Source organism: Apaloderma vittatum, unplaced genomic scaffold (assembly GCF_000703405.1).
Source record: "Apaloderma vittatum isolate BGI_N311 unplaced genomic scaffold, ASM70340v1 scaffold14436, whole genome shotgun sequence".
Classification (NCBI taxonomy): Eukaryota; Metazoa; Chordata; class Aves; order Trogoniformes; family Trogonidae; genus Apaloderma; species Apaloderma vittatum.
In genome coordinates, this window is record NW_009722388.1 from 26,070 (window position 1) to 46,127 (window position 20,058).

General features: G+C 39.5%; 1 protein-coding gene across 1 annotated transcript in view; it reads right to left on the reverse strand.

Moving 5' to 3' along the window:
• Nucleotides 1-20,058, reverse strand: part of SLC2A9 (solute carrier family 2 (facilitated glucose transporter), member 9) — a gene marked incomplete at both ends in the record, with an annotated part of 49,150 nt that overhangs the window by 20,313 nt on the left and 8,779 nt on the right. Inside the window, 2 exons of the mRNA XM_009871763.1 lie at nt 6,059-6,191; nt 19,338-19,483. Coding sequence (XP_009870065.1) covers nt 6,059-6,191; nt 19,338-19,483 — 279 coding nt within the window. The remainder of the gene's footprint in view (nt 1-6,058; nt 6,192-19,337; nt 19,484-20,058) is intronic.

The window sequence follows — 20,058 nt, forward strand, 5'->3', positions numbered from 1 at the left end:
GGAGAGCTCATAGGTCTTTCAATGTGTGATGTTCAATTCTATTCATTTTCTTTTAAACCCCTGCATTCTTGGCACTGAGCAGCAGAGCAGCCGTGCCTCTCCCCGCTGCAATGACTCATTTCCCTCCGTGACTGGCGGCTTCTTTCTATAGCAAAGTCTTACTTTCATGTCATGCTTAAAACCATCTAAGGCGTTACAGTTCTAGCAACTTTTAGACCTTTCCCAGATTCCTTTTTAATTCCCTTGCATCAGAAGGTCCTAGATGCTCAGCTTTCAAATGTCAGGATGCTGCCTTTATAAATAACAAATGAAGAGTACGGTTCCAGTCTGGGGGAAAGGAACTAGGAAATCCTTCCATTTACATCACCAGTTTTTTATTCGTATCAGTTAAGTGACAGTGAAACATTTGGAAGTGGTTCAAAGGTCTGAACGAAATCAGCTGGTACTGCCTTTAAAACCAATCAGGCCTTAACTGAAGAGGGACACTCAACAACTCAGCTGCATGGGAAATTAGTAATTCTTTTTTCACTGTAGCGCTTCCAGGACTGAGCAAAGAAAGCAGTTGTTACCATAAAGACTGAATTAGCATGCCAACTTTGAGAAGATATTTTAAAGGATCAAACTGCTACTGCTGTGTGGTTTACAGAATAGAGTCTGTCCCAGGCAAGAAGATGCAGAAAAAGAGAGAAGTGGTCATAAGTAGTAGTTTAGGATTATGCTTTAAAAAAAAAAATTAAAAAAGTTATTGTCATCTGTTTCCCACGACACGTCCACTTTCACTTCACAATTAGGTACATTAAACCAGGTGTCCATAACACAAAACTTTGTCTAGAGATGCTTAAACAGCATCTTCTTAGGCCACCTTGGGAGACAGAATACTGGGCAGGGTGGACCCAGTCAGGCATCTCCTGTTAATGCTGGCTGCTGTTCCGAGTAACGGTAGGCACATGGGGTGCCTCATTGTTTCGCCTCAGCACTTTCAAGAAGTTCACCCAACTTCAGCACTTCTGAATTGGATTTGTAGTAATTTTCCTACTGTAACTTCATGTTGGTACACAAATATTTGGCAAAATGAAGAACCAGATAATTTCATATGCCACTAGTTTTACTGGAGTACTGAAGAGCCAGAAGAATAATTTACATGTACCTTGCTAGAAGAAATTTAAATGGCTATTTAAATCTAGCAAAATATTAATTAACTTCTAGTATGTAGCAAAACAAAGTTTAAGAATAAATCTCGAATTTGTTATTCCAGTTCAGTAAATATAATGGCAAACAAAAGGCTTTAGGCTTTTCCATGTGACGTCGTCTCCTTCCCCTTCTAAGTAAAGAAACACATCGTTCTTCTGTGAGTTATCATCCAGTTTGGGATTATATCTTTATCTGTTCTTATGTCTAGTTTCACAGATCATCAGTATAAAAAATAGGCCTGTTCAGGTTCACTTGAATCTAGCCAAGATGTACTGGTAAAACAAAATATCCACATGCCATCCTAAAATAACACAAGAATTGGTAACCCGACTGGTGCCAAAGGTCCAGTGAACCAAGCATCCTTTGTAAAAGACAGAAGGTTTAAGAAAAATTTAAAAATGAAACAGACACACCATGGTAGCTTCAGCTTTTGGCAGTCAGCAACTCTCTGAGACGGAGCCTATACTGTAAACCAGAAAGTGTAGTAGTCATGGTTGTCTCTTCCTTTCCAATCAGCAAAGCTTATAATGCTTGCAGATATACAAAAAACAGATAAGCAAAAATACACCATATATATGTCCTTGTTGTCAGTCATAATGACTTCATTTAAATCACTGGATTTGCAGCAATTTGTTCCTTCGATTACTTTGATTTTAATATCTCTCCTGTCCATGTGGGCCCAATGAGAGGCTTTGCAAAAAATTAGCTATGTGCTTTTCTAAATTAGGAATTGCCTTGCTCTTTTATCACATCAGACAGTATCAACTCAAATCCACTTTCCTAAGAGTTCAAATTTTCACTTCTTATTATACCTGTTATAATGCTTCTTTCACAACCACAGGAGTTTTAATGTACAACTGAACATACTAGATGAACAGATTTTTTATGTCACCAAAAGATGTTACTGTGACATTTTATCTAATTTATTTGATGCTTAAGACATAACAATATTCTTGTTCTCTGGCAAGCTGGGATGCCAGCTGAACTGCATGATTGATTTAAGTGACCTGCTACTGTAGCTGCATAAAAAAATGCACGTTTCCTCCTTGTAACAGTATTTTTCAAAAGAAACATGTCAACTCTCCAACTGCAAGTGTTTATAACCAATGTTGGTAGTCATAAAAGTGTGAGGTTTAATCACGCTACTACTAAGGGTTTTATTTATATTGCATCATTGTCAAAGTCACAGATCTGAAGTCCACTTGGCATGCAACTAACAGACAACTACCATCAAATTCCTGTCTTACCATCCTAGAGCCTGGATGGTAAACCGCCTGATATAATTACAGTAGCAGTTTTTTCTTTTTCTTCCTGTTTCTATCCCTGTTACTTTTCACTCCCACTCTTCATTCTCACTGAATAACGATCTTCTTTCCAAAGTCCTTCTCCTCAATCATTTAAATCCCCATTTCTCCTCCAATGACCATTATGAAGAAGGGACACACCAGCTAAATACTAGGCACTTTTCTACCTTCTGTTTTTAACAATGATGTTGTTAACATGGTTCTACTCTTTTCCCTTCACCAGCTTCTTGAATAAAGCCGGTTTACAGATTGTACTTGCTTTTCTCATGGTGGCATGGTTTATGTTTGCACATGATGCCTGCATGCTCTAACCTGATGCCTTCCCTTTCCTCATCACTTACACAACACTTTTTGATCCTTCTCCCTCTTTCAGTCTCCTGTTTGCCACGTAAAGTCATCATGCTTTTTATACGCCTCTGCCAAAAAAAGAGAATGAGGCAGCTTTTATTTTGGCATTTGTAGTCTGGTTATCTCCTGAGGACAGAAGAAAAAGATGATAAAACCAGGAGCAGAGCTATGTAGAAATTCCACGACCTACATTATCCCACTGGGTTTTTAGTGCTCTAAAACAATTAGGAAGATTAATGTTGTCGTCTCCACTTTAGAAGCTTTGACATACACATACATTTTAGAGCATTTTATAAGGACTAATGTAGTCATCTGCCTTAAATACAGCAGACCTTTTACAAATAAGAGTTTTATATTACTCCAACAAGATATAATCCACAGAGAATGTGTATTTGCATGAAAAGCTTTGATCCGTTAGAGGGAAAAAAAAGGATTTAGTCAGAAGACTTGCACATTTCTGATATTAATATGCAGATTTAACCTAAGAGGGAAATAATTCAAAAGCATTATTCAACATTAAAATGGAGAATACCTCATTGTCATTATATGCCTTTTAAGCTCTAGTTTTTGTTAATAATTCACAAACTCCTCATCTCTGTAATACTTACTATTATCTGCAGAAATGGGAGAGGAAAAGCCTAACATCTGGATTATTTTTCTTGATTGCTGATTCACAACAATTTACCCTCCTATTCTGTGAACTTTCCTCCCCACCCGCTTTCACTGTTCCACTGCAATACTCTTGAAACACAGCTCACAACTAATCTAGATTTCTCCCCGTGCCCTGGGGTGAGGAGGAGGGCTCCAACCCCCACCACACGGGTCTAACATCACAGGTTTCCTCTGCCTGGTCTTTGCACGAATCAACCAAAGCCCCTCCCCACCTTTCCACACATCGAACAGAGATCCAAGGATACTCTTGCCTGTAAATGTACATTAGAGAGGGAGAGGATTACAAAGGACCTGCCATGGCAAGAAAATTGCTTCTGTTCCTAACATGCTCCATAATAAGTCATGTAGATACTTTATAACATAAAAGTATAAGATGATATGACCTACGCTGCCTTACAGGTCGATTTTATGAACTCCAAAATGATGTCAAAGAATCATCTTTACCTGTTTTGCACCTGGTATTCTATAGGCTACATTGTTTGTGCAATAAGGTGGGGGATTCTGGGAGCATGGCTACTTGATAGGCACAGAACCCGAGGGAAATTCAGGGGGATGTATACACTTCACTGTCCTGTTGTCTTTGGCAAACCTCTGTCTAGAGTCATCGATCCCTAGCTGTTTTGAAAGCTCTGCAGAATACATTCAAAATTAGTTTTACTCTGTACTACGATGTATGTCAGTATTATTTTTTTCTTTTACAATCAAAGTCCAAAAGCTTCTATTGATAAGCACTTACTCTCAAAAGCTATTTGTATCAGCCTTCTCTTTTTTTCTCAGAATATTTAAATTTATAGTCCTGAACGTGGCTTATGAAAGCCACTTTCTTGTAATCAGCAAGCCGGCTGCTAAAGCTCACTTCCCTTCAACTACCAAGTAAGGTGTGGGTAACTTCGCCCTCCTGATGTCTTCAATTCCAAAATCCACTTCCAATGCTTCTAGATTAGCTTTCAAATCACTTTCAGAACACTTATGCTGAAAACACCGCAGACTGCAGTTGGCCTATTACCAATAGCAGTAAGTAGTGTGAATTTCAAGGCAGGTGGTGTTATTTCACTGCCAATTATTTTACAGTTTTTAACCTCTACCTATGAGAGGCTCAGCTTCCTTGTCAGTGCTGAGGTTTCCAGGTACTGTGGCAGGATTTCCAACAGATCTCTGTAACAAGCGTGACATTAGCATTGCAGATGCGGACTCTTTGCCAGCCGTAGCTCTGGAATTGCATCTACAATTTTATCAGGTAGAAATGAGCCAGTTTCATCTTGGCAGCCAAAGGCGTTTCCTTCCCAGCCCGTGGTGCTGCAGAAGTCAGCATCCACCAGCCAGCCCCAAGGTGCTCACCACCATGTCCCTGCTGGGTGCTTTGACCACAGCTGGCATGACTTTTGTGGTCTCTGGAAAATCTGTTCTGTGTCTCTTCAGATCTATGCTGACTCTGAAAATCTAAAGAATTCTCCCCAAAGCCTTGTTGCTTTTGCACTTTTTTTCCCTAAACACTGAACTGTGTCTCTAAATGTCTGAGGCTCCAGTATTTACAGAATTCCTCATTCAACATCAAAGTGAGACAACATGGGAGTCTATTCACTAGTGCACCACTCCTATTTCAGAACACTCATCTGAACAAAAAAAGGCCAGTATTTAATTTCACAGTAGAAGAAACAACACAAAGTGAGTTGCATTAATTTCATGGTAAAAGGTTATTTAGGTTTCAGGGGCTGATTCACATTTTGCAAGTAATTTTCCAAGCAACTAGTTAGTGTCTAAAAATGTTAAGGGGTTGTACTCAAATGAAGTTTTTAAAGCACAGTTACGTTCTGCAAACAATCTGGTATTATAAACAGACTCCTTCCTTCTCTGTACACTCCTACTTTTAATATGTCTCTATAATAAGCAAAAAGAAGTTTTCAACATTCACTCAGCTGTAACATTACAATAGACTGGAATTTACAAGAGACCACAGAAATTTTACTGGGGCAGAGTACACATAGCAAATTAGTTTATACATAAAACCTAAAGCAGAACAAAACATTCTGGTCTGTGTCTGTGAAACTGAAGCAAGCTATACGGAAGCACTGGAAATTTTCAAATAGGTATACAAGTTTTTTATTAGATCTTCAATGGTTATTGAGTTACAGAAGTACAGGGCCAAACATGGTGACTACTGAAAAAAAGAAAGGAACAAAATCAGTGCTTTTGTTAGCCAAACTGCAAACACTGTAGATAAGGGAGAGTCATAAAGACTGAAACCACCTTTCATTCCCAAGTGAACCCTGCATATGGCAGCTGATGTGCAATAGCAGGATGATTTGTATCACCACGCATAATGCTGTATAAGTCAGTGTGTTGGAGAGTTTAATTTGTAAAAAATACAAAGCAACAGTTGTATTTTCACCCATACAGACAAAGAGAAAAAGGTGAGGGAAAAATAACTATGAAGAGAATACATCCAGTTGGAATATTCTACTTTTACTGTGACAGCAGAATTACCTTTCAGCCCGCATCCCTACACTAACCACCCTTTACTGCAAGAGAGTAACACATCATACCTTTTTCTGCCTTGCTCGTGTTATGTTTTTCAAGCAGGAGGTAACGTGGACTTTCAGGAAGAAAAGGCAGAATCATGACTTGCATCAGTGAAGGAACAATGATTGCTCCAAACAAGAAGGGCCACCGAGATTCCTGCAAATGGATTCAAATGTAAGTCAGTAATACTCTCCCATAGTGATATTAGGAAGAAAAAGAGCTCTGATAGGAAATGCTGTAACTTTTCATCATTCACTCATTTCATCAGTGAGCAAAGTGATGTTTTCTCTCTGTGCTTAGTAAGCAGTTTGAACATTTCCTCTCAGATCACCTTACTCAAGGGCCAAGGAAGATGGAATTTAAGCCTTCAACTGACTGAGAATGAAGTGAGACATAGCAAAGCTGGAAAACAGCAATACATAATATGCTTTTCCTTTCCTTCAGCATATGATATGTGATATATATTCAAATATACACTCTACAAGTCTTCCCCACTCACAGTAGTATCACTCATTAGCTTTAAGAAAGAGTACACCACTATTTTCAGAGAGTCACACATATCTTCATATTGTCTCTTGATTTAACCCAATTGATCAAAAAACCATACATATATATATTTGGCTCAGTCCCTTAATTGTCATCATTTGGGTAAAATCCTGATAACACTTCAGCTAAGCTGCAGTTTAGCACAGCTTTGTGATTCTCAGTGTAATGCAGGCAGTGACCATTCAGCACTTTGCATCTGCTGGGAATGAACCATGTTGGGCTGAGATCTCACCACAAGTCTCTTCTACTTGGCAAAACACAAGGTTTGCCTTACAGGCACAACTAACACAGAGCTGAGTGGTTTTCATTTCCATTCAGAAAAGAAGAGCTATAGAGTTCAATACAATTAGAGTGAAAAATAGCTATATGTTCAAGCAAGACACTGACAGCCCTTTTCCCAAGCCCATGAAATAGAAAATGTTTTTCTATTGCCTTGCAAGTGATCTGCTGGAAGTCTCTAACAAGGGCCTGAAAGACGACAGCCATCTGCAGCACCCCCACCAACACAAAGCACCGATGACCCCTCTCTGGCAAGTGCCCCATACAGAAGAGCCAAACAGTTTTAACCTGCCAGAGCCCCACCACAGCGGGTGAAGAGCACAAGGTGCTGTGCTCTCCAACACTATTTGTGTGAATCTATTCAGCTGCCAGCTAGTACAACCTGCCTTTCATAATTTTCTTTGAAATCAACCAAAAAAACCTTGGTAACATCCACAAATGCATTCGTTATTTAACACCAGATACAGAGAGTGACCTGAGCAAAGTCCTTTCAAGAAAAGGCTGGGAAAGGCAGCAAGTAGAGAGCTTATCTAGATCCCTGGGCTTACCCTCAAGCCAGGATACTTTCAAGTAGCTGAAGGAGAAAGGTGCCAGCAGTATTACTTTCTCTTGCAAAATAGCCCTTGATCTGTCCATGTTCTTAAGACACGTTCTGTTGCAATCGAATGTCAAGATGAAATTATTTAGTGGTTTTCTCTAAACTCAGCATATATCTATTTAATTCTATGCTTTCTAATCTGAGACTTGGTTCTTAATTGAAAAGCCTGCTGAGATTTCAGTGGGCCTACTGTTCAGGCATCCTGTCTAGCACATTTTCAAAAGCTCGGCAAGATCGAAGGCAGAGTGCTCCGCATCCCGGCTGGCTGAGCTCCGACAGGCACCGGCAGTTTGGATCACGTCCCTCCAGCAGAATCAACCTATCTGTTCAGAACTCATATTTTCTGAAACAGAGCTGGATAAATTTTATTTCAGTACCATTTTTTTTCACAGCCAAACAAAAGGCTAGAAGTCCCCAAACTACTTTTTGTTGATAGCTATTATTTTACATTCTCTCACTTAGCAACGCCTAAAGCATCATGTACTGCTTGGTACAGGATGTGACTGAAGCCCCAAACCTGAATGGGGACCTGACATAACCAAATAACTCCCAGGGAGAATATGTGGAGTATCTTCTAATCAAACTTTTCAATTGCCCTTTAAGTGATAGAGGTTTTTTTTTAAAAAAAATCCTGAGATAGGAAAACCACCTGAGAAACAGATTTTTTTCACACAAGTTAAAGCTTGAGATTATCAGTCTTCCTAGGAGCCTCTATTACCGTGAAGACTTCAAGATACTATGTCTTCATTCCTAATTTTTTTTTTTTTAATGCAACTGAGTGGGGAACTTTACCTAATATAGGAGAATGAGGAGTGGTTTATAAACAAATGAGACTGAACTTAATTTAAAAAAAAAAGCTAAACTAAGGTGACAAGGTTTTATTTTAATAGAAAATTAAACTAAGGTTAAGACTTTAGGAAAAGTTGATAATCACATAAAGAAAGTAGGTATCTGTCTGCAAAAAGTAACTTAACAGGCAGTATAACTTCTCAGTTTCATTCTATGTCTGCCTCCAATAATTTACTATAATATAAACACACTTGCTCTGTACCATGTAAAATGTTTATAGGGTGTTAGAACTTTTTACAGCACTTCTAGATGAAAACCTTACTCTTGATCAGTACATTATATTTTCTGTAGGTTTTTTCCACAATGTCAAGGACACTCCTTAATGACAAAAAAAAAAATCCGCTGTATGTTGTTATTATTAACAGTCTGCCAACCTACAGAGACTTACTTGGAATAAGCCTTCTCCCCTTTTAAAAGGCCCCCATAGTGCATGGATTTTCAGTTAGTCAAGTTTTTCTCAACTAACTCTTCTGAAAGTGTTATTCTGAAGAAGCTATGAATAAAAAAGAACCTCTGAACTTACCCTTCAAAATAAATAACAGACGTTGACAGTATAATACAAAAGCCTTCTATTTTCACCACGTAACACCCCAAGATTACTTTATTTCCTCTGTGAAAGACTGGTGGTTTATTTTTTATTATGCTAACTTTTAAAACCTTAAGGTAAACAGTGCTAAATATGCTCCAAATTGCCATTGCTGGCATGAGCTCAACTGCACCCTAGAAGGAGAACTAAAAGAAGCAGGGAAAGTGAGGGTTCCCTAACCTCTTTAGGAATGAATAGGAGAGGATACAAACAGGAACAGTGTTCAGAAGCAATAATAAAGTAAAGGCAAAAGACAGCACAGGTGTGACTTAGAAGACACATTAGCACTTTGCCTCAGTTGTCATGAGTAAGGAGATGCACTCAAGCACCGCTGAGACATTCACATCCCATTTTATCTCAGAAAAAAACTTGAAAAAGCATTAAATATTTTAATTACAGGGGACCTGACTCATCACCTGCTCAGAACTGGTACAAATAACACGTCAAGATAGCAAAATTTTAATTTTAAACTGACACATTATGGATATTTGCTTAGGCTGGAGCATGAAAAACACAGCTTTGATCTATTTACAGGAGACAGTTAAATAGAAGAGCAAGTTTGACAACCACAGTCTCATTCAAAGGTTGATAGAATAAAGTGCAAAGCTGCAGAAATACAAAGAGGGGTGGGGAGGAAAAGGATAAAGCACGGCATGGATTTATTAAACTATACTGGAATACAGTAAAGCAAACGTTACCATGTCAGAAAATCATCAGCTAAAATGCAGAAAATTGAATTTACTGTAACAATTAAAAGGTAGGAAAGAAACTGGCATGGGGAAATGTCAACAGGCACTGCTGACAGCTGAACTATTGGTCCATATGATATTCAGTGACCTATTTAAGCACTGGCTACATTTAATATTTTCACTAATTAGGAAGATTTCAATAAAATTTGAAGACACTTTCGACTCAGAAATGACTAAGAATATACCTACAGATATAAAAATTTTAAAAGGGAGAAATGAATCGTTGACAGGGTCATACAACAGAGGCAGGAAGAAGTGCTGTACTGCCTTGTATGAGGGCACTTGGTTTTGAAAGGATCTAGTATCACTGTATCAGGTCTATTTACCAGTCACTAGTAAATAGTTATCTAAATGTTAATTCTGGAATTAATTCCCTGGGCAGATGGAGTTATGATGAGTTTACTATAAGGCTGAACACTTTACAAACAACTGGTTTTGTATAATGTCGTTCTCATGTAAAATTGTATTTATTTTGTATGTGGGGAACAGAGAGACAAAAGCCTCTTGCACCCAGAAGATAATCAAAATATCCAGGAACTAGCGATTTGTCAGTCTCTTCTTTCTCTTGTTCCTATAAGAAGCAGGAACACATTTAAAAATACAATTTGGCAAAATATAATAACACACACAGACAAAAAGAATTACATCTAGTATAATTTCTAGATGCCCTGAAGCATCTTGCCTTGCCTGCCGCTGCAGCCCCAGGAGGATGCAGGTCTCTAAGGTTTTGTGTCACATCTGCCAGTCACACAGGGACATCTAAAACACCCCAAGGCATCAAAATGATACTATATGCTTTATGTTCAAGCAATTGAACCTTACCCTCTTTAGTAGAGACTTGGCAGGAAAACTGTGGATTAGAAATACACTGCTTGCCACACAAAAAAAATCAAATCCCTGCTCAGAACAGAGCAGACTTACTTGGGCGTGCAAAGCTGAGAAGACTGCACAGGTCCAGCTGTTAATCTGTTTCCATGCCACAGAAAATATTCCTAAAGGTAGGGGACAACCTCATTGGCTTGGAACCAAGGACTGAAAGAGCATCGAGAAGGAACTAATTTCTTAGTGTCAGAACTATCTCGCCTTACTGGAGTCAAGGATATGGCACAGTGGCAATGACCACGAGGCAGCTGAGAAACAAGTGCTGCTTCTGCATCTTGGGCTTCAGAGGAGCTACTGAGATAAGGTGTGGGACAACTACCTTCCTCCTACCGTCCTTGTGCCACCCCAATCGCTGCTTGACAACCTTCCCTGGCTGCAGCAGCACTAACCTCCTGTCTCACAGTTGCATCCCTGATGGACACAATTTTCTCTTTGCATGATCATTCCTGTAACCCACTTCTGTCAAGAAATGTTTCAATAACAGAGTTATGAATTTCTTATCTTCTGGTCTAAAATGGATAGTACACATATTGCACCTCTGTTCCACATCCACATATTTATTTTTATATGTCACTACTGCAGACATAACTCTGACAACAAGATTACTCAAGTCTCAGTGTCTTGCCAGGTATTAAACAGTAGAGAAAATTGCCAGACTTAAAGCTGTACAATCCTAATCTAACATTCACAGAAGTCAGCAGGAGGTTTTTGTCTCTGAGTAAACTATTTTTGGATCAGGACTTAAAACGACCTTGAAAGTGGTTGGTGTCCAAATCCCACAACCTTCTTTCTGTTCATTAAATTGCAGGTTAGATCATGTTGTACATATTAAAAGGGAGATTTAAGTATCTGTTACAAGTTCCCAAGATGCTATTTGGTCCAAACTGGAGTAACAACTAGCTTTTTACTGAACACTTAAATGTCATCATTGGTCTTCAACACTTATTCATTTCTGAGAAAAGTAAAAATTTCTGAGAAATGCCATGGCAAATGGTGAGCTTTTCAATGGTACTGTTGTCAGCAGCCAGCATATATACTTGAGCTTCTTTACAACAAAATATTAGAGGTATTTTGGAGCTACGCAAAATTTTTGACAAAATTTCCTTTCAGCTATGCATGTAGACTCAGGTTAGCTGCCGTAAGAAATAAAATATAAAATTATAAATTAAAATAATTGAAGAGGATAAGATTCAGTTCCTTGAATATGAGGATACAGTATTATTTTGATGCCCTAGGGTACCTCTGATGTCCCTGTGGGACTGGCAGATGCCACACAAAACTCCAGAGACCTGCATCCTCCTGGGGCTGCAGCAGGAGGTGAAGCAAAATGCTTCAGGTGTGGCCTAGAAATTACATTAGATGCTTTTTTCTCTGTGTGTGTGTGATGATATTCTGCTAGACAGGAGTTAGAATTTTAGACCTGAAAGAACATTTGTTTTCTTAAAAACAACTGAAATAGCTGAATATTTAATCCTGACACTTCAACAGTGACAGATGTTTTAGATATAAAAAAATAAATTTCGTTTTGACATTTACTTCAAGTTAAAAAAAATCCTCAAAATACTAATCAAGAATACACTTCCTGATTTTTCTTTTTGACAGTGGTTTCAAAAGCAAACTAAGAAACACAGGTCTAGAAAATAGACCCTACTACTCAATATGATGACTGCATGCTACCCTGTGATGCTTGACCAATTCACCACAGCATTAATGCACAATTTGTAAAGGACAAATTTACATATTAGGACATGAATTTGCAATAATGGGTGATTTTACAAAGGACAATGGAAATTAAATCTGAAATGTTAAACATCCAGAACATCTCCCCAGCATGTGAAGCACACTGAGACAGAAGTCACAGGTCAAATAATTTTAGATTTACTGCTTAATAAGAGATTTGCAAATATTATCAGATACTCAAGCACTAAGGAGACAGGCAAAGCTAAAACATTTACTTGCTCATAAACTTCTGAAGTGGAGTCCAGCCAACACAGGATAAAACAAAGTTCATAGATAGATACTGCCCGTGAAAAAACTCACGCTTTAAAAATCTCACAAAGAAGCAGAAAGTCAAACCTTAAATATATAAACAAATGTTTTAAATTTAGTTATATGTGTTAATTATGTTTCAGTGGATCAGGAGAAAGCAGTATGACAAATTACAAGCAACTGCTCTCAACTTCCATGGGATTTTGAGTCTTTCTTTACTTCAGACTTGTTGAAGAACATCTTTCCATGAAAGCTTGTCTACAGCTTTTCCAACTGCCCTAATTAAAGAGTGCTGCCACATAGAAATCTTATCCTCCCAAGAGTTAGGTGGGCACTCTTTCAAGTGTCTATGAGAAAGCAGTCCTCGTTGATGTTAATATTTCATCCAAACACTAAATGCTTTGCCACTAAGTCTGTTGTTCAGCCATAACTCTAAAAATAAACAAACAAACAAATAAATGCCCATCATTCTTCTATAAGCACACTTCCACTTCCACAATCAGAGAAATCCTCTCCTGCAGGATGTTCTCCTTCCCAAACGCAAAGCTGCAATATCTGAATAATACATTTAGCAAATCAGCCACGTGTTGTTCCTAAAACTTCAGGAATTGAAGTCTCACAGCACAACTTTAATGGACCGAAACTCGTTTGCAAATCCAAGGACTCACAGCTATTTTCCCATGCATTACTTAATGAGTTATGTACAGAAAAGGGACAAATAAATACGTTTGTGTCTGTTAAGGGGAATCAATAAAAAGTCAATTTATAACTTCTCGTAAATACATAATCTCAGCTGGTCCATAACAGATATAAACAAAATACCTCATTTAATGTCTTCATGACAAATATAACACCCACCACATCCCATCAACAGGACTGGTGTAACAGAGACCTTCTCCTCCCATGGCTACTACTGAACTATGAATATGCAACAGCAAGGAGGGTCCTGACAGCATTTCTATACCCTCGTCAGCACCCCCAAGGCTGTGGAACCTCTAGCCTGACATCTGCACAGCAGCTTCCCTTTGCTGCATGAGCTATTGAGTGAGGTGACCTCCAAGTCCCTGATCAGTAACTCACAGCTCGTAATTAAGGGCAAGTGCCTTGATAAATGACAGGGAAATTGCTTCAGCAATATGAAACTCTGTGCTTTTCATGTTACTGTGAAAAGATGAAGGGAATTTCCTATCACTAGATAAAAAAGGAACTCAGAGAATATTTTAAAAAGGATTGCCATCTTCAAAATCACTACCTCAAGCAATTCTTAACTGGTGTGTCTGGTTTGTAAGGGTGTTCTTCTGAGCTATTCTTATCAGATACCATCTCCTTATGGATTTGAGCAGCCTACAGGGAAGAAGTGGAGGGACTATATCAGAAAATCTAGTGATAGGACAAGGGGTAACAGTTTCAAACTGAAAAATGGTAGATTTAGATTAGATATTAGGAAGAATTTCTTTGCTGTGAGAGTGGTGAGATACTGGAACACGTTTCCCAGAGAGGTAATGGATGCTCCCTCCCAGGAAGTGTTCAGGGCCAGGTTGGATGGGGCTTTGAGCAACTAGGTCTAGTGGGAGGTGTGCCTGCCCATGGCAAGAGGGTTCGAACTAGATGATCTGTAAGCTCCCTCCCCCACTCAAGCATGGTCACCTAGAGCCAGCTGCCCAGGACTACGTCCAGATGGCTTGTGAATATCTCCAAGGATGTAGACTCCATAACCTGTGTGGGTAACCTGTCCCAGTACTTGGTCACCCTCACAGCATTAAAAAAACTCAGCATTTCCTGATGTTCAGAGGGAACCTCCTGGGTTTTGATTTGTGTCTGTTTCCTCTGGTTCTGGCACTGGGCACCAGTAAAAAGAGCCTGTCTCAGTCTTCTATATGACCTCCCTTCAGGTATTTATATACAATCGATAAAATGTCCCTGAGCCTTCCCCAGTCTGAACAGCCCCTGCCCTCTGAGCTTGTTCTCAGCGCTTCAGCTCCTTCATCATCTAAGTGGTCACACTCTGCACTGTCCTCACTCTGTCCATGTCTCCCTTGCACTGGGGAGACCACAAGTGGACCCAGCACTCCAGGTGTGGCCTCACCAGTGCTGAATAGAGGGGAAAGATCACCTCCCCGCTGGCAACACTCCTAATACAGCCCAGGAACGCATTATCCTCCTTTGCTACAAAGGCACACTGCTGGCTCACGTTCAACTTGGTGCCCACCAAGACTCCAGGTGTCTCCCAGCATATACTGGTGCCTGGGGTTGTTCCTCCCCAGGTGCAGGACTTTGCGCTTCTTGTTGAACTTCATGAAGTTCCTGTCAGCTCATTCCTCCAAGCTGTCGAGGTCCCTTGGGACGGCAGCATGATCCTTTGGCATAGCAGCTACATCTCTTAGTTTGGAATCCTCTGAAAACTTGAATGAGGGTGCACTACGCTCCATCATCCAGGTCATTAATGAAGTTACTGAACAGGAACGGACCCAGTATTGAACCTGGGGTACACCACTAGCTACTTGCCTCCAACTAGACTTGGCTTCAGTTTGTTCTATTTCTAAAATATAACCAGGCAGAATGAAGATGTTGGTTTTTTCTATTCTCCACTGCCAGATATTTTAAATTATCACAAATAGGATGCTTTGGGAATTCGATTGCTTCTGGAAAATGCTAAATTAGTGGATGCTTTTGTCCTGCTCTAATGGAAGTATAAACACCTTTTTGTATTCTGTAAATGACCTCCATCTATGAGGCATAGGGTGTTTTTATTTCCAAGTTACTTCTGTGAGAGACTGCAAAGAAGAAGGATGTCTCAAACAGCCTGGTCCTTATCTTATCTTGTCACTTGTGTCTAACGAGATTAAACCCCAAAGAGTGGGAAGAGGCCCCTGCAGTGATGCTCTGTCCCCTTTGTTAAGCATAAACTGATCAATGTTGCAGCAGGACAGTCAAACTACCCACGCTCAAGGAACGGTGAAACTACGGTTAGGCAAGTTACAGGGAAACCTGACCAACAGAGACTCCTAGAAAATTCCCTCAGGCAACTCCCCAACTTGTTTGGGGAATCTTCTGGAAGATGCCACAGTGCCTGCATGGAAATTAATGCAGACTCCACCTGCAGGAGGGGGCTAGGTTTGCCAAATGCCATAAAAATGCAACCTACTGAGCTACAGGTAGTGAGTGCTTCATCATCCTGGATCCAAAAAGACAACTGGACAATGCTGGGACCAGGGTGGTGATCTTTCTATCCTTTCCTCTCTTCTTTCTCCTTTTTTCTGTCCTTTCGTTTAGCCATTCTACTTCTCTCTAATACAAAACCAGTATCTGCAATTCCTTCAGCAGTTGTTGCTTGACTCATTTCAAAAGCATCTCCAACAGACCATTTTGTCACTGCTGTCCACTTGCAGGCTGCAGGTCCCCAGAGTAATTCTGAATTGCTTTCTTTTCTCATCTATGATTTACTGACAGTTTTTAAGGAATCTTTGAAACTGAGTCAAGAGTCTTAGGAGGAAGGATTAGTTTAAAAAAAAAAGAAAAATAAGGAGAAAAACACAGTAAAAATGAAGCTTTGACAAGTAAAATCAAAGCTTAGTTTTCAGAACAGCCTTCAACTGCACAGGCTGTACAACCTCCTATTTCATCACTGTCTACTTTAGTAGGAGTGAAGAGTACTTTTAAAAGAACTTGGTAAAGTAAAATGAAAAATTCCTATATAAATTTTCCTAAATATGTATTACCTATCTTTTCAACACGTAATTTTTAAGAGGTCTTGCAAAGAAAAATAGAGTTTGACAGAGCATCTACAGAAGTTCTTAGTCTGACTTTTATAAAGAAAAAATTAAACTGCAACTATTCCTTAACAAGGTCCACTTGTGTCAAGAACTAACTTGAAAGGAACTCATCACGGAGATCTTGCCCTACTAGATGGATAGCACACTCTAAGATATTCATCAGTCCTTTCCCAAATTTAGCTCATGTTGCACACCAACAGCATTTCTCTGCTAAAATAATCAGTTGTGGAAGAAGGATAGTTAGTCAGTTTCACCATGTGTCACAGAATTATTTGCAGCTAATTCCTTTTTCAAAACCAGGTATCTCTAGCCAGGTACATATTAAAGCTGCCCAAATTCATCAAGAAAGTGGAACGTAGAACTAATTCATGTTGCTTCAATGACAAAGACGACAGCCAATTAATAAAGTAACGGCAAGCACTTACACAACAGTTCCGCAACATGACAAATTCTAAACGTATTCAAAGAAAGATCGAGGAAAGTCTAGACAAAGACAAAAGTGCCACTTAAAAACAAATTCTGAGCCTTCTCTGGTGTACATTGTTTTGCATTGCTTAAAGTGTTTACCCAGCATGGGGGTACCCATAAGGGCTGTTCGGCCTTAACACAGTCTTCTCTCCCCAAGAAGCCACTTCCCATCTCTGATCACTGCTGCTCCCTCCTGTACCTTGTATTGCTTGATTACACTCTTTTTAAAGCACGATGACCAAAACTACTTGCAACATTGAAGAGATGGATACATCAGAAATTTTAGTTTATCTGTTTGCTCTACCTTTTTTTTTTTCCCCTTGGAAACACCTATACCAGCAACAGGGATTATTCATAAAGTGTCGCTGTAGTAAATTTTAGGATGCAAGCAAAGCATGGGGTTTAGGATGATATACTATCCACTATGAAACAGTACAATATAGTTAGAAAATCTTGTAGGTGCATGACCTAGAAATACTTAAAGTGTGTAAAATAGGGTTCCCAAAGTAAACAAAATATATTTTTTCATTGGTCTTCCTATAGCAAACAGATGTTCTGATCAGGGAAGCAGCTGGAGGCAGCCAGACACTGAGGGTACCTCCAGGGAAAACACCTACAGCTCAGCAAAACCTTACACCCTACGTAGGGGAAATGGAGCTCATGCAAATACTCAAGAACATTTATAAAAAGCTATTCTTGTAGCAACATTGTCCTTGATGTTAAGCCACTCCACTCCTTCCGCAGTTCTTCTTTCTTGTGTAAATGCAGTGCAGCCAGTACCTCGCCCTTCCCCCTCTTTGATGCCATACAAGCAACATTGCTGTCACCTCCTCTTACAGGACAGGACCTTGGCCATGCCTGCAGTGCTTTCTAGATCCATTCCTGTTCCAAAGAGTCCGTTCCACTAGGATGCCCAACTCGGTCTTTGCCTCTCCTTTTTTCACAATCAGATACTAGAGTTAATAACCTCTTAAATGTTTGCTCAAGTTACAAGTAACAGATACATGACAGAGCTCAGGAGAAAATTGTTACGAAAATGTAAGAGAAGACAAGCATTTTCAACTAGTATTACTTACAATAAATTCTGATAGAAATAACCAACCCAAGAGCAACAAAAAAGTATTCCTGAGAGGTTTTACACCACGATCATTAAAATGTTGGACAATGTCAGGCAGATCTAACAAGGGCATTTTTCCACGTTGTAGTGCAAGCAGTGCTGCAGAATGGTCATCACTGGCTATCTTTAACAGTGCAATACTAATTTAATGCATACTAAAGCAGGTTGTGGAAGTAGAAACACAACATCCATAATGTGGAAGTGATCGCAACTGGGAGCAAGGCAAAAGGGATAGGAGAAATCAAAAGAGCAAGAGTAAGCTGAAGCCAAGGAATAAGCACTGCCTGTTCAAAACATCCCAAAGACATAATGAGGAGATAAGAATCTGCATGACACCTCACCTTTAAAAGTATGCACATGTTTCAAAGAACACCAAAACCAAGTCAAACCAAAAACCACCACATAAGGGCTGACACAGATTCTAAGCAGTTAAATTGGCCCCTTCACATTTAATACATCGGTTTGTGACAGACTAGATTTCAAAGCAAGAGAAGGGACAGCTATAGAAACCACACAATGGAGGTCTGTGAAAAACATTTTAAGCTTTTTTCTAAAATTAGTTGCTTTGGCAGGGGAGAGGGAGGAAGTAACCTGTCCTTCAGTAAAGGGTTGAATCAAGTCATTTGCCTTCAGGAGAGCTGAACAGGGTCAGTGAGCCCAAGGATAAAGGGAAAGAATAGGAGAGCTGATCAGACAAAAATGAAAGTGTCAGGGAGGATGGTATCATGCATTTACAAAGGAACTGTATTTGTATGGACACTGGAGGACAAGCTCTCCTCATTTCTCAACTGTTTACTCCTTTTGCTGGCTGCCAGAAGGGATTCTTAGTCCAGGTTTCATTGTGAAAGGAGTGCTGCAGCCATTTCCTCCACATCTCCTTGAAGACTCATGTCCAGATGAGAAGTATTTCCAAGTGCCAGCCTGAAAAAACCTTGACTTCAATTATTCAGAGTAATGATGACATCCAGTGGCCATCAAGTTAACTTCAGCTTATGACACCAAGACAACCTCCTACATCAGAATAGATAATCTCTCTCCATAAAGGCATATGTTAATTCTGCTTCTCCACCTCACAGTCTGAAAGTGGAGTGCATTATAAGGAACGCTATAATCACTGAGCAAGAGTCTTCCTCTTCAGGTCCTCATAAAAACTCTAACTAGGTCTTTTCCAGTTCTATTTCATACTGTAAAATTACAAATGAAAAATTCAAAAAAACTCTTAAATGCTTCCATGGCACAAAGAAAGTGGAAACCAGCAAAAATAAATGTACGTCAAGAAAGGAGGGAAGGGGAAGGGAGAATCTGAATATGCACACACACAAGCCACTCAAGCTGTTCAAACTGGTTGCCACATCTTCCAAATCCAGTCACACGTACATGCTTTGAAAAGACATGGAAGAAACCACTTTACAACATGCTTCAAAGCAAAAAAACTCTTCCACAGAAAATATCTGTTAAAAACTTACTTGCCCAAATATTTCTGGTAGCCCCAAAACTTGACCAGTGAAAACACCAATACAGATGAAAATTGCTGTGACTTGACCCAATGAACCACGGATTTCCTTAGGGGATATTTCACTTAAATACATGGGAAGTGCACTCAAAGAAATGCCTGTGAAGGAAGGAAAAAAACATGTATTAAGTCAAATCACCTTTTCATTTTGCCAGGTACAAAATAAATATCCATTGAAAGGAGTCTGCATGCTAATCTTCTCAGAAGAGTGGCATCAAAACATACAAAGAACAGAACTGAATCTATCCACAGATCATAGAATCATAGAATGGACTAGGCTGGAAGGGACCTTAGAGATCATTTTAATCCAGCCTCCCTGCTGCCAGGGACGCCACCTCTCGACTAGATCAGGCAACACATTGGGACTGAACGTGAAGCGAACCCGTGACCTTGGCGTTGTTAGCACCACGCTCAACTGACTGATAATATGAATTATCTTATTTGCATGTCTAATTACTCTTGCACCATTTAATATCCATGAGACTGATTATCTGTTACAGATCTAGAGTGATGTGCGTAGGTTGCTATTTGCTGGGAAGCACCAAAGGTTATTCAGAAGTGAGAATCACCAAGAGAATGGATTTTATGTATTTAATTTACTCATCCCAAAGCAAGCAAAATCACTTTAGCACTGGCACAGGTAAGAAAAAAAAACCCACAATGTGTCAGGGAAA